This window comes from Phyllobates terribilis, unplaced genomic scaffold (assembly GCF_046119375.1).
Source record: "Phyllobates terribilis strain yellow unplaced genomic scaffold, ASM4611937v1 Scaffold_9__5_contigs__length_417890890, whole genome shotgun sequence".
Classification (NCBI taxonomy): Eukaryota; Metazoa; Chordata; class Amphibia; order Anura; family Dendrobatidae; genus Phyllobates; species Phyllobates terribilis.
The window spans coordinates 362,515,683-362,537,427 of record NW_027362769.1 but is presented as its reverse complement, the minus strand read 5'-3'; the positions used below and the strand labels follow the sequence as shown (position 1 = coordinate 362,537,427).

The 21,745-nt window shown below is 49.5% G+C and overlaps 1 protein-coding gene and 1 long non-coding RNA gene across 2 annotated transcripts; one reads left to right on the top strand and one right to left on the bottom strand.

Annotated features, from left to right (window-relative positions):
• Positions 1-13,794: 13,794 nt before the first annotated feature.
• Positions 13,795-16,901, bottom strand: LOC141161133 (uncharacterized). The gene is made up of 4 exons (XR_012250620.1): positions 16,789-16,901; positions 16,614-16,693; positions 16,355-16,424; positions 13,795-14,144 (listed from the first exon to the last, which is right to left on the bottom strand). It is a non-coding gene; the product is annotated as an uncharacterized lncRNA (long non-coding RNA).
• A 2,668-nt stretch (positions 16,902-19,569) lies between these two features.
• LOC141161131 (histone H4) lies at positions 19,570-19,881 on the top strand. The gene has a single exon (XM_073645904.1). The coding sequence runs from the start codon at positions 19,570-19,572 to the stop codon at positions 19,879-19,881; it is 312 nt and encodes a 103-aa protein (XP_073502005.1).
• Positions 19,882-21,745: the final 1,864 nt, after the last annotated feature.

Sequence of the window (21,745 nt, the reverse complement as noted above, 5' to 3'; positions counted from 1 at the left end):
CGTGGAGGTCACAGTAGCTTAACAAGACGGATTCAATGCCCCTTGGATGAGACGTAGAGATCACAGTGGTTTAAAAAGACGGTTTTAATGCCACTTGAAAGAGACGTGGAATTCAGAGCTGTTTAACAAGACGGTTTTAATGCCCGTTGGAAGAGACATGGAGGTCACACTAGCTTAACAAGACAGTTTTAATGCCCCTTGGAAGAGACGTGGAATTCAGAGTGGTTTAACATGACGGTTTTAATGCCCCTTGGAAGAGACATGGAGTTCAGGGTGGTTTAACAAGACGGTTTTAATGCCACTTGGAAGAGACGTGGAGGTCACAGTAGCTTAACAAGATGGTTTTAATGCCCGTTGGAAGAGACGTGGAGGTCAATGTAGCTTAACAAGACAGTTTTAATGCCTCTTGGAAGAGACGTGGAGTTCAGAATGGTTTAACAAGAAGGTTTTAATACCACTTGGAAGAGACATGGAGGTCACAGTTGCTTATCAAGACGGTTTTAATGCCCCTTGTGTAACGGGTCTGGGAGAAGGAACCTCTGAGCAACTATACAAGGGGGCAGTGCTTATAAGGAAGCGGGTGGCTCCCAGGGAAGGCGGGCAGGTAGTCACGGCTAGTGACGGGGACAGTCTCTTGACAGGCGGGTTGTCACGGCAAGTGACGGCAGAGCCTCCAGGTAGGCTAGCAGGCAGGTAGCAGGTGGACGCTCCCAGGTGAGCGGGCAAGAGTCTCTGGACAGGCCGGTGGTTACAGCAGGTGACGGCTCCAGGTAGGCTAGCAGGCAGGTAGCAGGTGAGCACTCCCAGGTGAGCGGGCAAGAGTCTCTGGACGGGCAGGTGGTCACAGCACGTGACAGCGGAGCCTCCAGGTAGGCTAACAGGCAGGTAGCAGGTGAGCGCTCCCAGGTGAGCAGGCAAGAGTCTCTGGACAGGCAGGTGGTCACAGCACGTGACGGCGTAGTCTCCAGGTAGGCTAGCAGACAGGTAGTAGGTGAGCGCTCCCAGGTGAGCGGGCAGACTGATCCATAGACAGACTGTCGGACTGCAGATAGATAAGTAACAGGCAGGAATCTGGCAGGTGACTGGCAGGTGACTGGTAACGGGACCTGAGGGCTGAAGCAGAGTTGAAAGGCTTTGCAACAACATTGCTCGGGCACCTCCATTTTGGAGAAGGTGCCTTATATATGGTGAGGTCTTCCCGGCCATTGGCCGGGGACTGCTTAGGACGGCGCGCGCGGCCACTTTAAGAGAGGGGGAGCGCGCGCGCGCCCTAAGCACAGTGGCCGGGAAGCAGCGCGCGCTGCCAGCAGAGCGGGAGAAGGACACCGGGCACGGAGCGGAGAGGTGAGGGGAACAGCGTCCCGGCCTAGCAGGAGGCAGGGACGCCGATGCTACAGTACCCCTCCCTTTAGGCCCCCCCTTTTTTAGGCCAGACAGAAATTTATCAAGGATGAGAGGGGCATGGATGTTCTCCCGGGGCTCCCAAGTTCTCTCCTCAGGACCAAACCCCTTCCAATCCACTAGAAAAAAGGTCTTTCCTCTTACCATTTTGGTGGCCAGAATGTTCTCTACCTCAAACTCGTTTTCAGCGGAAACCGGAGCAGGAGGCGTACCTGTAGACTTGGAAAAAGAGTTAAGTACCACGGGTTTGAGGAGAGATACATGGAAGGAGTTAGGGATCCGCAAGTTGGCCGGGAGTTTCAATTTATAGGCCACTGGGTTGATTTGTTTGATAACTTCCAGTGGGCCGATGAACCGAGGCCCTACCTTGTAGGAAGGAATCTTGAGCCGGACATACGTGGACGAGAGCCAGACTTTATCTCCAGGACGGAATTGTGGAGGATCCAGGCGGTTTTTGTCAGCGTGTTTTTTCATCCGCTCGGACGACTGAAGGAGTGCGGATCGGGTACTCTCCCAAATGGAGGAGAATTCGCTAAAGAGAGATTCCGCAGCCGGATTGTCCACCGAGGTGGAGACGGGAAATGGGATCCGAGGATGCTGACCGAAGACAACGAAAAACGGGGATTTGGAGGAAGATTCGCTCTCGTGATTATTGTAAGAGAACTCGGCCCATGGTAGGAGATCCACCCTGTCCGAATGGTGGGCATTAACGAAGTGCCGGAGGTAACTGGTCAGGATCTGATTGATCCGCTCCACTTGACCATTGGACTGTGGGTGGTAAGCGGAGGAGAAGTCCATGGTGACGTCCAGCAGCTTGCATGTGGCTCTCCAGAAGCGTGAGGTGAACTGAACCCCACGATCCGACACGATGTGGAGGGGCAGGCCATGGAGACGGAAGATGTGGGGGATAAAGTCTTTAGCCAACTCTGTTGCAGACAGGAGGCCCGGCAGGGGAATGAAGTGAGCCATCTTGGAAAAGCGGTCAGTGACCACCCAAATGACCGTACAACCGGCAGAGACAGGGAGATCCGTTATAAAGTCCATAGCTATATGCTGCCACGGGGCAGCAGGTACTGGAAGAGGAAGGAGGCGACCGGCTGGCAGATGTCTCGGAACCTTGTTGCGGGCGCAGGACACAGGCTGAAACAAAGTCTATTACGTCCTTGTGCAGGGTAGGCCACCAGTAATGCCGGGTAATAAGCTGGAGGGTCTTTTTCTGACCGGCGTGGCCAGCTAGCTTAGACGAGTGACCCCAGTATAGGATCTTCTTCCGATCAGGTACTGTTACGAACGTCTTACCGGGAGGGAGACGATTTAGATTCACGGGGGCCACCTGCATTACTCTGGCGGGATCAATGATGTGCTTAGGCTCCTCCTCTAGATCAGACACCAGGAAGGATCGGGACAAGGCGTCAGCTTTGATGTTTTTGTCTGCCGGGCGAAAATGAAGAACGAAATCAAAGCGGGCAAAAAACAAGGACCACCGGGCCTGGCGCGGGTTAAGTCTCTGGGCGCTCTGGAGGTAAGCCAAGTTCTTGTGGTCCGTGTAAATAATTACCGGTGAAGTGCCCCCTCGAGCAGGTAACGCCACTCCTCCAGTGCCAGCTTAATGGTCAATAACTCTTGGTCTCCTATAGAATAATTGCGCTCAGAAGGGGAGAAGAGTTTGGAGAAGAAGCCGCAAGTTACCATTCTACCGGAAGACGACTTTTGGGTAAGTACCGCTCCGGCTCCAGAGGAGGAGGCGTCCACTTCCAGGAAAAATTGTTTGTTGCCGTCCAGACGATGCAGCACAGGGGCGGAAGAGAAAGCCTGTTTTAAGGAAAGGCTTCCTCGGCTTCGGGCGGCCATTCTCTGGGATTAGTGCCCTTACGGGTGAGCGCAGAGATTGGGGCAGTCCGGGAAGAGAAGTGCGGTATGAAGAGGCGATAGTTGTTAGCGAAGCCCAGGAACCGCTGAATAGCCTTCAACCCCTCTGGTCGGGGCCACTTCTGGATGGCAGACAGTTTCTCAGGATCCATTCGTAGGCCGGTCTGAGAGATTATGTAGCCCAAGAACGGAAGTGAAGTCTGCTCAAAGAGGCACTTCTCATATTTAGCGTAGAGGTGGTTCTGCCTGAGCCTGAGCAGGACCTGACGAACATCCCTCCGGTGAGTGAGAAGATCCGGAGAGAAGACCAAGATGTCGTCCAGGTACACCACTATGCAGGAGTAGAGAAGGTCCCGGAAGATGTCATTGATAGTGTTGAGCATTCCGATACTGAAATATCGGGTATCGGCCGATATTCGCGGTATCGGAATTCCGATACTTTTGCAATATCGTATACCGGAATCGGAAGTTCCCATAATGCAATGAGCCATTTTCATTTTATTCAGCCAATGAGGATCCTAAGAAGTGTGGGCACATCCTGTTAGGCATGTAGGCATCTTAACTAATGGCATGGCTGTGATTGGCTGCTGAAATGATGTCATGATGCACTATAAAAGCCGCTGCCGCTATTTTGAGCTCACTCTGCTGTGAATTCAGTTAGGGATAGGACGCTGTTGTTCTGAGGGACAGTTTTAGCTACCTATTTGGTCTATTCTGCTTTACGCAAGCTACTTTATAAATCGCTGTGCCTTGCAGTGCTAGTGCACAGTTCTCTGTGCTGTTCACCGCTTTCTGCAAGGTCTCTGTGTGTGAGTGCGGCTCACCCTGTAGTGTGTGCTTCAACCACGTCTGGTTGTAGTGCACTCAGTGTGTGTCACTGCCTCATACATTGTCCTTTTTTGCCAATTCATAATTTTTCCTGATATCTCCTATTAGTGTGGTGGTTCCATCCGTATTCAGCTAAATTGGTTCCAAACACACTATATAGGAGTAGATAGAGGAGCCTTTCTGCAGCATTGGGCCCTGCAGCCCCAGCCAGATTAGTATTAGCCTATTTTTTGCAGCCTCATCTATTGCATTGTAGGTTACCTTCCTACATTGTAATAGCTACAAAAAGTTTGTGATACTATCGTTATTACATCTTTAGGCACATCCAGTGTCTTTTTGTGACAAAAAAAAAACTAAATAAAGTTCACCAAACACTCCACTTTACAGTTGTGTAGGCCACATTACCTCATATTAAAGTCTAGTCCACACTTTATAAAATTAGTGTTTCTTATACCTGTTAGCAGCTGTTCAGGAATAAGCACACTAAGCCCTTAGTACTTTGCTGCCTATCTTTATCAGTCTACCAAGATGAAGAAGGCAGGGAGTAAGGCATGTGGGCGTGGAGTTTCTGCAGGGAGAGCATGTGAGGATTCTGTGCCTGCAGGGAGAGGACGTGGGGATTCTGTGCCTGCTGCGAGCACCAGTGACTCAGCATCCCCAAGTTTTACCAGGGAACAGTGCTTTATGCGCAGCTTTGTAGGAGCTAGCCGTACCCCACTGCTGCGGGAGGACCAAATAGAAGCCGTTGTCGGATGGATGGCAGCTAACGCATCGACTTCAATTAGTTCCAGATCCTCTCAGGTCCTGAGCACTGAAGAGCACCCATCTGTCTCTTCACCACCTGCCAAATTGCTCAGGCAGTCAGAGAGCCCTGGACAGGAGCCATCTCTACTTCTGTTCTTTGAATCTCTTGGCTTGGAAAGAGGGGGCCAGCCAAGCAGAATTCGAGAATTTGAAGAGGTAGTATGCAGTGATGCGCAACCGTTTTGTCTCTCTGAATCTGAAGAGGCGGGTGGGCCAGTGCCTATGGTCAGCAGCACACCTCAGTACGCATCGGATGATGAGACTCAGGTGCCACTTTCTGGTGCGTACTGTGCTGTCGAGACTACCCAGGAGAAGCAGTTGTTTGAAGAGGGTGGTGTAGATGATGAGGTCCTTGACCCATCATGGCGTGAGGGACAGGAAGGTGGTGGGAGCAGCTCTGAGGAAGAGATTCCCCGAACAGCCCAAAAAGGAGGGAGAGGGAGGAGGCAGACTTGGTTGCCTGTAGCCTCCACTTCGGCACCCATTAGGAGCATGGCTCTTCCAAAATCCAAAGCGGGCGCTCCAAAGACTTGCAGTGCCTGGTCCTTTTTTGACACAGTTGCAGATGACGTTTGCTTTGTCAAATGCAAGCTGTGTAATCAGAAGGTGAAAAGAGGGAAAAGTGTCAGCAACCTCAATACCACAAATATGTGGAAACATGTGCGGACCAAGCACGTGGTGGAGTTACAAAAACACACTGAAGACCTAGGCCAACCTACAGCACCACCTACCACCTCTTCAGCTCGTGTTGTAGCCTCTTCCTCCAGCTCACACACAGCTGGTTCGACTTCCTCACAGAATCGCCATGGAAGAATCTCTGGCACTGTTGTACAGAGACACAGTGTAATTCCACCCACAGCACCACTTTCCCAGTCATCCTCACACTCCCAGGCCAGTCTACAGCCACCGTTAGCACATGCATGGGAGAAAAGGCGCCCATACTCGGCAAACCACCCCCGAGCACAGGCTCTGAATGCTGGCATTGCTAAACTACTGGCCCTTGAAATGCTATCATTCAGGCTGGTGGAGACTGACACATTCCGTAACTTTATGGCATTGGCAGTCCCACAATACAACGTGCCCAGCCACTTTTATTTCAGCAGGCAAGCCGTCCCTGCCCTGCAACGTCATGTGGAGGGAAAAATTAAACATGCGCTACAAAACGCCGTCAGTAGCAAGGTCCACCTGACCACCGATGCGTGGACCAGTAAGCATGGACAGGGACGATACCTTTCCCTCACTGCCCATTGGGTAAATGTTGTGGAGCCAGGTACAGATCTTGAGAGTGGCGCTGTACGTGTTCTGCCAACTCCAAGGATTGCAGGAATCCAGTCTGTACACATTGACTCCTCCTCATACTCCAGTTCCTCTGAATCAGCGCTGCAGGAGCCGTCACGGTCTACCTCCACATCGACCCGTGAACGGTTACCTGTTATGGTGACCAATATGAGCACAGCCGTGGCCAAACGTCAACAGGCCGTATTAAAATTTCTTTGGGGAATCGAAGCCACACAGCGCAGGAGCTCTGGAATGCCATCAAGCAGCAGAGCGACGTGTGGTTTGTGCCAGCGAATCTCCAGCCAGGCATGGTAGTGTGTGACAATGGCCGAAATCTGGTGGCAGCTCTGGGCCTAGGCAACCTCACTCACATCCCATGTCTGGCACATGTGCTCAACTTGGTCGTGCAGAGTTTTTTGACGGACTATCCGGATCTTGATGCACTGCATCACAAGGTCCGCATAGAGTGCGCTCACTTGCGGCGTTCCAGCAATGCAAGATCACGCATTGCAGCTCTGCAGCGCCGATTACGTCTTCCGGAACATCGCATCATATGTGACCTAGCCACCAGGTGGAATTCAACGTTACATATGTTGGAGAGGTTGTGTGAGCAGCAGGCAGCAGTAATGGAGTACCAGCTGCAGCAGGCACAAACAAGTCGCAGTGCGCGCCGTTCACACTTCACCACCACTGAGTGGGCCTCTATGAAGGACATTTGCCACGTTTTGCGTGCCTTCAATTATTCCACGCGGATGGCGAGTGCAGATGATGCACTAGTCAGCATGACTATCCCCCTTATCTGCCTGCTTGAAAAAACACTGCAAGCACTAAGGGACGAGGTTTTGGAAGAGGTGGAGGATGAGGAGTCAAATGCCATCTGCTTCTCTACAGTCTGCGCAACGTGGTTCCTCACAAAGGCCTAGGCAGGGGACACTTTGTGAGGAGGATGAGGAGGAGTCAATGGATGAGGAAGACATCTGTCCAGAGGAGGGAGGTACACAATGCTCTAGTAGTCAGTATCTAGAGCGAGGGTGGGGTGATGCAGAGCAGGCAGAGATCACGCCTCAAGCAAGGGACAGCGTTTCTTGGCCAGTTGGCAGTCTGCAGCACATGGTTGATTTCATGCTGCAGTGCCTGAGAAACGACCGCCGCATCGCCCACATTCTCAACACGGCTGATTATTGGGTGTCCACCCTCCTAGATCCTCGCTACCGGGACAACTTACAAAGCCTCATAACACCGTTGAACCGGGAGCGTAAAATGCGGGAGTACCAAGACGCACTGGTGCATTCCATCATGTTCTCCATTCCAACCGAGAGCAGTGCTGCTAGTGCTTTACAAAGCAGCTCAGTGCGTCGAGGCAGTGGAGGAAGCTCTGCATAAAGAGGGAGCAGAAGCAGCGCCTCAGCACAAGGCAAGACCAGTATGGCCGAAATGTGGCAAAGTTTTGTGTCCCCGCCGCCACAAATGTCTACACCATCACAGACGGCTCCAGTCAGCAGGAGGCAACGTTTCCGTCAGATGGTGACAGACTACATGTCTTGCCCTCTTAGTGTACTCCCAGACGGCTCTTCTCCCTTCAAGTTTTGGGTCTGTAAGCTGGATACATGGCCAGAGCTTAGTCAGTATGCATTGGAGGTGCTAGCTTGCCCTGCTGCTGGTGTATTATCGGAACGCGTCTTTAGTGCCGCAGGTGGTGTACTAACAGACCGTCGCATGCGACTATCCTCCGATAACGTTGACCGGCTTACTTTTCTCAAAATGAACAAGGCCTGGATCTCTCATGAATTTGCCAGTCCTCTTCCAGAATAAATAATTGGTTGGCAACAGTATCCAGGTCTCCTGTTCTGTTCATGTTTCTACCACCTGAACTGTAATCCCTGAGCTCCAACACCGCCAGTTGGCGCTCGGAAGTGCCGTCTGCACAGTCAACACTTGCTGCCGTGTTATTGGGGGTTCGGTAACGTCAGCTGTTCCCCTGCTGTGTGTCCGGCAAATTCTCCTGCTTTGTCCACATCCACTGTACTACTGATTTAAAACTTGCTCCAATTACACCTCTGGCTACACTCTGTTTTTAGTATTTACCCTGGGTTCCAGCACCGCCAGCTGGTTCTCGGTAGTTCCATTTGATCTTGTACCTTCTACTACCCATCCGGGTTCCAGTACCGTCAGCTGGTTCTCGGCCGTGTCTTTGGCACGGGTACTCCCTCCTGCCCAGCCTGGTTCCAGCACGCCAGCTGTTTCCGGGTAGTGTCAACGTCACTTTGCCTCCAATGTGTTATCCTGTCGTGTTGCGGTCGGGTTAGCCGACTCTATGGTGCCTGCAGTTTAGGTGACTCCTATGTGGGCTGCGGGATCTGGCAATGAAGGCTGGTTCCATAGTGCCAATAGGACAAGCACCCCCTGTAGGACTGTGGGTTTTGGTAACTGCGGCCGGCTCGCGGCCTTGAACTTTTTTTACATGGGTACCTTCTGCTACCCATCCGGGTTCCAGTACCGTCAGCTGGTTCTCGGCAGTGCCTTTGGATTAGGTGCCTCCTTCTCGGTATCCAAGTTCCACCAACGTCTGCTGGTCCTTGGTAGTGCTTTCTGGCACAGGTACCTTCTGCTTAGTAACCGAGTTCCAGTACCGTCAGCTAGTCTTCGGCAGTTCCATTAGCTCTTGTACCTTCTGCTACCCATCCGGGTTCCAGTACCGTCAGCTGGTCCTCGGTAGTTCCTCAGCTTTCTTGTACCATCTGCTACATTTCCAAGTTCAAGCTTTTTGAAATGGTTCTTGGTAATCACTCTGGATCTCCCTGACGAGGACCCTGAAGACGAGGACCCTGAAGACCAACCCTAAGAAGACGAGGACCCCGAAGACGACGACCCTGAAGACGAGGACCCTGAAGACCACCCCGAAGAAGACGAGGATCCCGAAGACCACCCCAAAGAAGACGAGGACCCCGAAGACCACCCCAAAGAAGACGAGGACCCCGAAGACCACCCCAAAGAAGACAAGGACCCCGAAGACGAGGACCCAGAAGACCAACCCGAAGAAGACGAGGACCCCGAAGACCACCCCAAAGAAGACAAGGACCCCGAAGACGAGGACCCAGAAGACCAACCCGAAGAAGACGAGGACCCCGAAGACGAGGACCCCCGAAGACGACGACCCTGAAGACCACCCCGAAGAAGACCAAGAAGATGACCCTGAAGAAGTTGACCAAGAAGACAAAGAAGAGAAGACAAGCACCAAGATACAGAAGAGCAAGAGACAGAAAACCAAGAAGCAGAAATACAAGAAGCTGCAGAACAAAAAGCGGAAGAACATTAAGCATAAGACTAAAAATCTGAGCAAAAGATAATATCTAAATTATAAGCAGATGATGACTAGGCAGTGTATGGGGGGTGAGTCCGTTCCTCCTCGTGGTGCCCCTGGAAAAGACCTGCTGCTGCAGGCCAAACTGAACGCTGACAAATCCTGTTGTAAATCTTTTGTGACGGGCAGAACGAAAGGTGTAATGTCCAACCTTTTATAGATAACAACTACAGGAATGCCTGTCACAAATAAGAATATGATGAAGAAGAAGAATATGAAGAAGATGAAGAAGTAGAATATGAAGAATGAAAAAAAGAGAATTATACGAAGAAGGTGAAGAAGAAGAAGATGAAGAATGTGAAGAAGTGGATGAAAAAGATGCTGAGGATGATGAAGGAGAAAGTGTGGGAGAAGTAAAAAAGAAGGTGAAGAGCATGGAAGTAGTGAAACATAAATATCTGACAAAATATAAAAATACTTAACATAGTCAATATTTCCGTAACTCAGAACGTATTAAAAAAAATATTAAATTCCTGCTATTCCATTTGATTGGGCTAAACCTCTATGCCTTTATTGTCTCCCCCACCTCCCCCAATACATTCTACATTATTCTTAGTTGTTTTCCTTCGTGTAGAATTAACCTACAAGGAAAGAAAGGGTTTATTTTCATTCCGATATTTCTGTCCCATTGACTTGCATTGGTTTCCGGTATCGGAATCGGCGATATCCGATACTTTTTGGGTATCGGTCCGATCCAATCCGATCCGATATTTCCCGATATCGGAAGGTATCGCTCAACACTAGTCATTGACCAACTCTTGAAAGATGGCAGGAGCGTTACAGAGACCGAAGGGCATTACCAGATATTCATAGTGGCCGTCCCGGGTGTTGAATGCCGTCTTCCATTCATCCCCCTGACGGATACGGACCAGGTTATACGCCCCACGGAGGTCCAGCTTGGTGAAGATTCTAGCCCCCCTCAGACGGTCAAATAATTCCGGAATGAGCGGAAGGGGGTATTTATTCTTCACCGTGATCTGGTTAATGCCTCTATAGTCTATACAGGGACGGAGTGAGCCGTCCTTCTTTTTGACGAAGAAGAAGCCTGCTCCTGCTGGGGAGGTCGATTTCCGGATAAATCCCCGGGCCAGATTCTCCTCAATATATTCAGACATGGACCGGGTCTCAGCAGCGGACAAAGGGTAAATACGCCCACGGGGAGGAGTAGCGCCAGGCATCAGGTCGATTGGGCAGTCGTATGGTCTATGAGGGGGTAATGTCTCTGCCTCCTTTTTATTAAAGACGTCCTCATAAGACCAATAGGGAACCGGAAGACCAGGTAGATTGGCTGGGGTAGGAGAAGGACGGACAGCGTGGACGGGAACTAAACAAGTCTTATGGCAGTCCTGTCCCCAGCGAAGGACTTCTCCGGTCTGCCAATCAAGCACGGGTGCATGTTTCTGAAGCCAAGGTAGGCCTAGCAAGAGGGCGTGAGAGAGTCCAAGGCAGAACATGAAAGAAGATGCTCTCAGAGTGCAGCATTCCCACCTGCAGGGTTATGGATTCGGTGATGAGTTGGATGGGATGTGGTAAGAGGCCCCCATCCACGGCAGCGACATATAAGGGTACAGCCAGAGGTTTGGTGGGAATGCAGTATTTCTCTACCAGGGACTGAGAAATGAAATTTCCGGCAGCTCCAGAGTCAAATTGAGTCAGTTCAAAATAACGGTTCTCCCCGCAGATGATAGAGACCGACAGCAACAGAGATGGAGAGGGTTTACTCTTGTCTAGGACAACCTCTCTGAGCGATCCTAGACACAGGCGTTTCCTGACCTCTCCGGGCAGGAACGGATCCGGTGCTCCTTACTGCCACAGTAGAAGCAGCTCCCCTCGGCTCGGCGTAACTCTTGACGGGTCTTGACCATCTTGGTCTGGTCGACCTGCATAGGCTCGGGTGAGTGCGCCTGGGGAGTAGCGGGAGAAGTGACAGGTTTCTGAAAGGTTGGGGCTAGACGTGGAAACCTCCTCTCACGGGTGACCTCTTTGGCGCGTTCCTGGAACCGGATGTCAATCCGGGTGGCAAGAGTTATTAAGTCGTCGAGAGTGGTAGGTATGTCCCGACCGGCGAGTTCATCTTTAATACGGCCGGACAGACCCTCCCAAAAGACAGACACCAGGGCGTCGTTATCCCAGGCCAGCTCCGAAGCAAGGGTACGGAACCGTATGGCATATTGGCCCACGGTGAGATTTCCTTGATGGAGGCGTAGCAGAGATGATGCGGATGAGGTCTTCGGTCCGGGTTCGTCGAAGACTTTCCGGAAAGCCGTGAGAAAGGCAGGCAGGTTGGACACCAGGGGGTCTCCTCTCTCCCATAGAGGATTTAGCCAAGTCAGTGCCTCCCCCGTGAGATGGGACAAGATGAAGGCTACTTTGGCCCGGTCGGAGATAAACTGGTGGGACAGGAGTTCAAAGTGCAGGGTGCACTGGTTTATGAAGCCCCGAGCTTGAGCGGGGTCGCCTCCGAAGCGAGGAGGTGCAGAAAGCCGGGGTCCGGGGCAGGATGCCATGGTATTGGTGGGCAGCGGCGCTGCCGGGTTGCAAGTCATGACACTAGCGGTGGTTGCTGGTGGAGCAGTCAGAGTGTCCAGGCGAGAGTTGACATTCCGCAGATGACTCAGCATGGACTCCTGTTGGGACCTTTGACGGGACAGTTCATGACATAGCTCCGAGAGCGAGGGAGCTTGGGTGCCACCGGGTTCCATGGCCCGAGCAAACTGTAACGGGTCTGGGAGGTGGAACCTCTGAGCAACTATACAAGGGGGCAGTCCTTGTAAGGAAGCGAGTGGCTCCCAGGGAAGGCGGGCAGGGAGTCATGGCTAGTGACGGGGACAGTCTCTGGGTAGAAGGGCAGGAGGTCACGGCAAGTGACGGGGACAGTCTCTTGACAGGCGGGTGGTCATGGCAAGTGACGGCAGAGCCTCCAGGTAGGCTAGCAGGCAGGTAGCAGGTGGACGCTCCCAGGTGAGCGGGCTAGAGTCTCTGGACAGGCCGGTGGTCACAGCAAGTGACGGCTCCAGGTAGGCTAGCAGGCAGGTAGCAGAGGAGCGCTCCCAGGTGAGCGGGCAAGAGTCTCTGGACAGGCAGGTGGTCATGGCAGGTGACGGCAGAGCCTCCAGGTAGGCTAACAGGCAGGTAGCAGGTGAGCGCTCCCAGGTGAGCGGGCAGACTGATCCATAGACAGACTGGCCGGGCTGGTAGGCAGACTGTCGGACCGCAGATAGATAAGTAACAGGCAGGAATCTGGCAGGTGACTGGTAACGGGACCTGAGGGCTGAAGCAGAGTTGAAAGGCTTTGCAACAACATTGCTCGGGCACCTCCATTTTGGAGGAGGTGCCTTATATATGGTGAGGTCCTCCGGCCATTGGCCGGGGACTACTTAGGATGGCGCGCGCGCGCCCTAAGCACAGTGGCTGGGAAACAGCGCGCGTTGCCAGCAGAGCGGGAGGAGGACGCCGGGCATGGAGCGGAGAGGTGAGGGGAACAGAGTCCCTGCCTAGCAGGAGGCAGGGACGCCGACGCTACACCTTGGAAGAGAAGTGGAGGTCACAGTAGCTTAACAAGACGGTTTTAATGCACCTTGGTAGAGACGTGGAGGTCACAGTAGCTTACCAAGATGGATTTAATGCCCATTGGAAGAGACGTAGACTTCACAGTGGTTTAAAAAGACCGTTTTAATGCCCCTTGGTAGAGACGTGGAGTTCAGAGTGGTTTAACAAGACTGTTTTAATGCCCTTGGAAGAGTGGTGGAGGCCCCAGTGGAATAAAAAGACAATATCAATGCCCCTTGGAAGAGTGGTGGAGATTGCAGAGGAATAAAAAGACAATATAAATGCTGCGTGAAGAGACGTGGAGGTCACAGTAGCTCAACAAGACGGTTTTAATGTCCCTTGGAAGAGACGTGGTGTTCAGAGTGGTTTAACAAGACCGATTTAATGCACCTTGGAAGAGACCTGGAATTCAAAGTAGTTTAACAAGATGGTTTTAATGCCCATTGGCAGAGACATGGAGGTCACAGTAGCTTAACAAGATGATTTTAATGCCCCTTGGAAGAGCTTTGGAGTTCAGAGTGGTTTAACAAGATGGTTTTAATGCCCCTTGGCGGAAACGTGGAGGTCACAGTAGCTTAGCAAGATGGTTTTAATGCCCCTTGAAAGAGACTTGGAGGTCACAGTAGCTTAACAAGATGGTTTTAATGCCCCTTGGAAAAGACGTGGAGTTCAGAGTGGTTTAACAAGATGGTTTTAATGCCCCTTGGAAGAGATGTGGAGGTCACAGTAGATTTACAATACAGTTTTAATTCCCCTTGGAGGACACAGTAGCTTAACAAGATGGTTTTAATGTCCCTTTGAAGAGACGTGGAGGTCAGAGTGGTTTAACAAGATGGTTTTAATGCCCCTTGGAAGAGACGTGGAGTTCACAGTAGCTTAACAAGACGGTTTTAATGCCCCTTGGAAGAGACGTGGAGTTCAGAGTGGTTTAACAAGATGGTTTTAATGCCCTTTGGAAGAGTGGTGGAGGTCCCAGTGGAATAAAAAGAGAATTTCAATGCCCCGTGGAAGAGACGTGGAAGTCACAATAGCTTAACAAGATGGTTTCAATGCCCTGTGGAAGAGACGTGGAGTTCAGAGTGGTTTAACAACACGGTTTTAATGCACCTTGGGAGAGTCGTGGAGGTCATAGTAGCTTAACAAGACAGTTTTAATGCCCCTTGGGAGAGTCGTGGAGGTCACAGTAGCTTAACAAGACAGTATTAATGCCCCTTGAAAGAGTGGTGGATGACCCAGTGGAATAAAAACACAATATCAATGCCCCTTGATAGAGTGGTGTAGGTCGCAGTGGCACAAAGACAATATCAATGCCCCGATGAAGAGACGTGGAGGTCACAGTAGCTTAGCAAGGCGGTTTTAATTCGCCTTGGAAAAGACGTGGAGTTTAGAGTGGTTTAATAAGACGGTTTTAATGCCCCTTGGAAGAGACGAGGAGTTCAGAGTGTTTTAACAAGACAGTTTTATTGCCCCTTGGAAAAGTGGTGGAGATCGCAGAGGAATTAAAAGACAATATAAATGCTGCGTGAAGAGACATGGAGGTCACAGTAGCTCAACAAGACGGTTTTAATGCCCCTTGGAAGAGACGTGGTGTTCAGAGTGGTTTAACAAGACCGTTTTAATGCACATTGGAAGAGACGTGGAGGTCACAGTAGCTTAACAAGATGGTTTTAATGCTCCTTGCAAGAGACGTGGAGTTCAGAGTGGTTTAACAAGATGGTTTTAATGCCCCTTGGAAGAGACGTGGAGGTCACAGTAGCTTAACAAGATTGAGGAGGCCACACATACCAGGATTGGGGGGGATTGAGGAGGCCACACATACCAGGATTGGGGGGATTGAGGAGGCCACACATACCAGGATTGGGGGGATTGAGGAGGCCACACATACCAGGATTGGGGGGATTGAGGAGGCCACACATACCAGGATTGGGGGGATTGAGGAGGCCACACATACCAGGATTGGGGGGATTGAGGAGGCCACACATACCAGGATTGGGGGGATTGAGGAGGCTACACCAGGATTTGGGGATTGAGGAGGCCACACCAGGATTTGGGGATTGAGGAGGCCACACATACCAGGATTGAGGGATTGAGGAGGCTACACATACCAGGGATTGTGGGATTGAGGGGGCCACACATACTAGGGATTGGGGGATTGAGAAGGCTACACATACCTGGGATTGTGGGGGCCACAGACACCAGGGATTGTGGGATTGAGGGGGCCACACTTACCAGGATGGGAAATTTAGCTGCTGCTGCTGCATTTCCCACCCTAGGCTTATACTCAAGTCAATAGGTTTTCCCATTTTTATGTGGTAAAATTAGGGGCCTCGGCTTATATTCAGGTCAGTTTATTTAAAATATACGGTATTTTAAAATCAGTGAGTACGTGGTGCCCATAATACTGCAGGACTGTGGCGTGCATTATACTATATGGGGGCTGCATTTTACAAAATAAGGTGTGTAATATACTGTATGGAGGACTATGGGGAGTGCATTATAGTCTATGGAGGACCATGGGTAGTTCATTATACTATATGGAGGATTATGGGGGGCGCATTATACTATATGGAGGATTATGGGGGCGCATTATACTATATGGAGGATTATCGGTAGTGTATTATACTATTTGGAAGGCTATGCTGGGCCATTATAATATTTGAGGGCTATGTGGGGGGCCATTATACTGTATGAAAGCAATTATACAGTGTGAATGTTTGTGTGGGGTCCATTATACTGTTTGGAGGGCTGTGTGGGGTCCATGAGAGTGTATGGAGGGCTCTGTGGGGTTCACAGTTGGGGGATTATACTGCGTTATGGTCACCTTACTTTGCCGTGGGAGTTGAAGTGGGGTACAATAGGGTCATTATACTGTGCATGTGGAGGAATGCACCATAGGGGTATCATACTGTTTGGGGGGCACTTTTGTTGGCATCATACTTTATGGGGCAATGAAAGAGGAATCTACGACTTCAGAAGGAGGAAAATTTCTATGTAAAGGCTGGAACGTTATGAGATCTGCTCTTCTGAGACAGACAAATATTTATTTATGTTTTGTGGGTGGGGGGGGCCCAATTAGAGCTTCTGCTATGGGGCCCCATGACTTCTATGTACACCCCTGGTAGTGATACAAAAAATATACACAATAACGAGACACTGCACGACTAGTGCATTCAATTTAACATATTCAGAGATTTGTAAGAGGAATCCGAATAGAAATAAACAAAAGAAAAAATTTTATATATATACGTATATGCAAAAATATACCTCAAGTCAAGATATGTTATAGTAAGGGCCAAATAGTGAGGCCCAATATAACAACCCTCATCTCTGGGTCCTGTAACCAAAAAGACATATGAGAGTATACAGTGGTACCTTATGATTATATGGAAAAACAGGAAGTGAGCAATGCTATAGGGATATCCAAAACCCAATAAAATACCCTTAATAGGGCTATGATTTGCTATGCCCAGATAACAGAAAAATATGTCCGAAATGGGACTCTTTATATAAAAATGGAGCAAACCTTTATTTAGAAGCAATTCTCTTTAGTAGAGGAACAGTGTTCCGTAGTTCCCAGACAGGAAATGTGAAGTGGATATCAGGCTGTAGGAAGAGGAGGGGGAAAAAGGACAGGTGACGATTTGTCTCATGAAAATACTCAGACTCAGGGTGAGAGTCAGGAGACCATTGCTGCCTACCTTAATGCTGTGCCGTATAGGGAGTGCAAGCCGTAGTGCCGTCAGATGTGCTGTCGGTATCGCGCGTCGCGTTTAAATATGCTTGTGCCGGCAAGAGGGGGAAATGAGAGAACACGTAACTTCCGGTTTCCGGACTATGGAACGCAAACGTGGAATGCAGGACCGTGCGTGCGCACGGCCATTGTAAACGGAGACTATAGGCAGCATAGGAAAACAGCAGTGGTAACACCCCCTGATGGTGACATCCTGTATAGCACACGAAAAGTTTCAGTTCTACAATAAAGGAGAACACATTGTACGTGAGTTACATTAGATTGAATAAGAAAAGCATATCATGCAAATTACAAGATCCATACAGGGGTCAAAACACGTCATGTCCTCTGGATCAATACATCATACTCCCGGTTAAGGCCCATTGGTTCTAAGGTCTGTAAGGAGTGAATCCAATACGCCTCTCTTTGGCGCAATTGTAAAATTCTATTGCCCCCTCTCCTTCCCAATGGTGCATGTTCCAAAACTTGGAACCGTAATTGTGAAATGTTATGTCCCATGGAAATAAAGTGGTGGGGGATGGGGAGAACAGTTTGTTTACACCTAATGGTGGATTTGTGTTTAGAAATCCGGTCTCGGATATGTTGGGTGGTCTCCCCAACATATCCGAGACCGCAGGGGCATTTAATCAAGTAAACAACGAATGATGAATCACATGTGAAGTATCCCTGTACAGGGAATAATTTTCCTGTACGTGGGTGCGAAAAATGTGTACCTTTGATAATATGTGAACATTGAAGACAATGCAGACATGGAAAATTCCCTTTCCGTGTAGTAGTCAAATGGGTCTGTCTGGGTGAGGTAGAGAAGGAACCAATGTCAGCCCCAACTAGGGTATCCCTTAGGTTTCAGGCTCTTTTGTTACAAATTAGGGGTGGCAGACTGAACTCCGGTATTGAAGGATATGCCTGTTTAAGTAATGGCCAATGCTTGCGTATGACACCACATATACTGTAAGTTAACCAACATACGTCACAGCAATGATAGGGTCACTCCAAAATTCATATAATAACACAAATCACTCCTTGTAGGCAACACTAAGGAGTATAGTGGAGTCTAGACACAGTAAAAATTAAAATTTGCTTTTTATTGAATCATATTAAAACCAATCATTACAGACATTAAAAAGTTTAAGCAGGAAAGAATTTTGAAAACGTACCAGGGTTAAGAGACTAATATCCTCTGCAGCTCTGTAGTAGGTTTATCTAGATAATATTAACCTACATTTTATAAAATCCCCACCTCCTTCTTTCAAAGTTCTCTGTAAACTGCAGTATCTCGTTTCTTTATATTCCCGGCACTCGGAATATTGCTGGTGTGATGGAGTCACCATTGTTAGGATCGGGTCTGCACTTTGTGTTATAGAAAGCGGATACTGTTCCCTGGATCCTGGAAAACAAGATTCCTGTATGGAACCAAGAGACCATTGATCGCTCAACACAAGCAAATTTCCTGATATCCGACCGTCCTGAAACCACGTGATCCAGAAGGGCAGAAAAAGCCTTCAGCCCCTGAGCGGGAACTTCCTATTCGGTAACTATTAACATTAGCTCCTCCCCTTCCTCTGCTGATTGGCTGAACACAGGACGTTAGGGAGTTTGAATTTCCCGCTCCTTGTAGTTTCCGCAGCTTCTACATGTAATTGTGTTACTACTTCTGCTGTGAAGAGAAGTGTCCGGTCTATAGATAAACTCCACTGACCACATTCATGTAATCACCTTCCAGATCACAGTGTATTCTCCATTGGATATGGGACCACTGGAATGAGAATCAATCAGCTGCTCAGTGATTTTGTTATTTATACGGTTCCTTTTTTTATTTGACCTGAGCTGTTGTCATTATCTTCTACATGAAAATAACAAATGTTCTCTAAATGCAAATCTTCATATGAAGAAACAAGTGATATCTGAGTTTTATGATCTCTGTCAATTACAATACAAGTGTTATTAGGAGAAAGTAAATATTGTCATTTCTGATGAGCGGAAAATCCCAGTGGTGGCAAAATATTTAGTATCGGAGCAGTGCTGCTGACCGCGGCTTCCTCCCTGCACTGTCCTTAGAAGAGGCAATAATCCTGGCAGCCACAATCCTCCTCTGATCGTGTCCAGGCATGGTCACATGCTGCTGCTCCTGGCAAATCACCGCACCCCAAGAGCAATTCTATCTGAAGTGACAAGCCCATCTTAGAAATGTCAGAGCTCAGTCAGGATCCTATAGATTAGTCGACGGGAGCAGCCAGAATGTCCCATGTAGATTGTACAGAATGCAAGGGATGATGAGGGGAGTAGTAAGGTGCGGAAATGACCCTTCCTGGACATTAGTGAATAGCATGTTACGAATATGCTGGTATGATGTAAGTGGGGGTTAATCACTGTCAGTGCCGTTATAGGTATATTCAGCAGTGATCTGAAGCTTCTATATGAAGTGTAGATCACTTGCAGCTGGTGTCGTGTCTGCCCTTCTATTTATAGACTGTTTCTGAAACATTTCTCATCACAATGAAAAATATATAATTAGAAGCTGCGGAAACTGCACAATGAGCGGGAAATTCAAACTCCCCAACAGTTCAGTGTTCAGCCAATCAGCAGAGGAAGGAGGAGCTAATGTAGATTCTGTAAGACCCGCCCTGGAAACGCGTCATCCCAGCAGCATTCTCTCCGGTCCACCTGACGCTATATAAAAGAGGAGTCCGTGTGGTTTAGTTATATTTTCCTGCTGACTATTTGGAAGATGTCTGGTCGGGGTAAAGGAGGGAAAGGTCTCGGGAAGGGCGGTGCCAAGCGGCACAGGAAGGTGCTCCGTGATAACATCCAGGGCATCACCAAGCCTGCCATCCGCCGTCTCGCTCGCAGAGGAGGCGTCAAGCGCATCTCCGGCCTCATCTATGAAGAGACTCGCGGTGTCCTGAAAGTCTTCCTGGAGAACGTGATCCGTGACGCCGTCACCTACACCGAGCACGCCAAGAGGAAGACCGTCACCGCTATGGACGTGGTGTACGCGCTCAAGCGCCAGGGCCGCACTCTCTACGGCTTCGGAGGTTAATTGTATTCTCTGCTCCATCCTGACAACCCAAAGGCTCTTTTCAGAGCCACCACATCTTCTAAGTGAGAGGCTACAATCTCCTGTTCCTTCTGCTGTGCCGGGAGCTGATCTGTCCTTCACTCTAGTGAACTATCTGTGTTGATTGAACGTTCAGGTATATGGTTCTCCTCAGAAGGGTTTTTGTGCTTTCCATATTCTGGAGAACTGGGGTCGGTAATTCTAAAATGATAACCGCGTACTGGGCATTAAATCTCGTTTGGATGAAGGATCATAACCTCACCAGAATAATAATGGCGGCTCCTCCACCGGCCGACCAGGAGAAGTATGATCGTGTTTGGGGTAAAGGGGGCTCCGGAGAGCAAGAACCTGTATCCTCAGAGGGTAGCGCTTCCCCCAGACCTGATTGCGATCTCCACTACAAACAGTGGGGCCGGTAATAATCCGACGAATTTAGAACAATTGAGCGGGAAATTCAAAACCATCAACGGATCTGTGAACAGCCAACAACCGAGAGACTGCGCCGACTAATAAACGGAAAAAGTTCGGGTAACTCCTTTAGTGGCCATGTGTGTGTGCGGGTCCCCGCTCCATTCATGCTTTACTGCTCACATCAGGCTCCTGGTAGAACATGTGAGGCTTGTTTTAGTCTGGTAGGATGTTTAGTGGGTGGATGAGGAGCCTCCTGCCTGTGTAGATCGAGCACAATAGAGGCACTGACAGGGATCAACCCCCTTTCCCGCAGATCTGAGTGTAGCTCTCAGAACCCTGCGCTATTTTATGGAATGGTTCAGTAGTAGCCGTACTATGTTATTTTAACAGCCGGCTTCTCCGCTCTTGGGCAACAGTTTATAAAGGGGGTGACAAACTGTACAGTCCGCTGTAGGTATCAGTCATGTGTATATGATCTTAATAACAGGATGAATTCATTTCACTCCATATATCACTGCTCTATGGTGATCACAGTACAGTACAGAACGTGTATATAACATCTATAGATATATTCACACAAGCGCAACCAATAGTATGGACCATCGGTTGCTATCTGCAGTTCGTTGGACAACCAAGGAGTACCGGCGAGAGAGAGACAAATCCAATCCAGCAGAGGCAGGGGAACACTGTCAAAGTTCTGGGACAGTTTTCTCAGATCCTCCCATCGCACATGCCCTGAGGCGTGGGGTACTCTCACAAGGACTGACATGTTTCGGAAGATGAGGAGGGAGTACCTTGCCGACCGTACAAACGTCCTCCGTGATTCCTCTGTGCCTTATAATTATTGGGTATCCAAGCTGGACATGTGGCATGAACTGGCTCTCTATGCCCTGCCCTGCCACTAGCGTTTTGTCAGAGCAGGTTTTTAGTGCTTCTGATGGAATTATAACTGATAGGCGCATCCGCCTGTCAACTGAAAATGCTGACAGGCTGACTCTTAGTTTAAGTGCACACATAGCGTTTTTGACGCGTTTCCGCTGCGTTTTTCCATGCGTAAATGCATTAAATACTCTATGTAATCCATCTGCCATCTAATGCAATGACAATCCTGAATTTTCCATTCAGAATTGTCATTGCGTTTAAAACTGCAGCATGTCTTTTCTATGTAGCGTTTCTGCAGCGTTTCCTGCCCATTAACTTTAATTGGACTGCAGAAAATCTGAAGATATCTAATATATATAATCGTCTTATCCCGTCTGTCTGTCTTTCTGTCCAGGAAATCCAGCGTCGCTGATTGGTCCTGCCGCGGCCAATCAGCGACGCGGGATTTCAGAAAAAGATGGCGGCCGTTAGCGGCTCATCTGCCGCACGGAGGTCAGCGGCGATGCAGCTGGGAGATGACCGGCGCTAGCCGGTCATCACCCGGCTGCTCGCA

Excerpts from the sequence above, each read along its gene's own strand:
- LOC141161131 (XM_073645904.1), top strand. The coding sequence starts at position 19,570 with ATGTCTGGTCGGGGTAAAGGAGGGAAAGGTCTCGGGAAGGGCGGTGCC.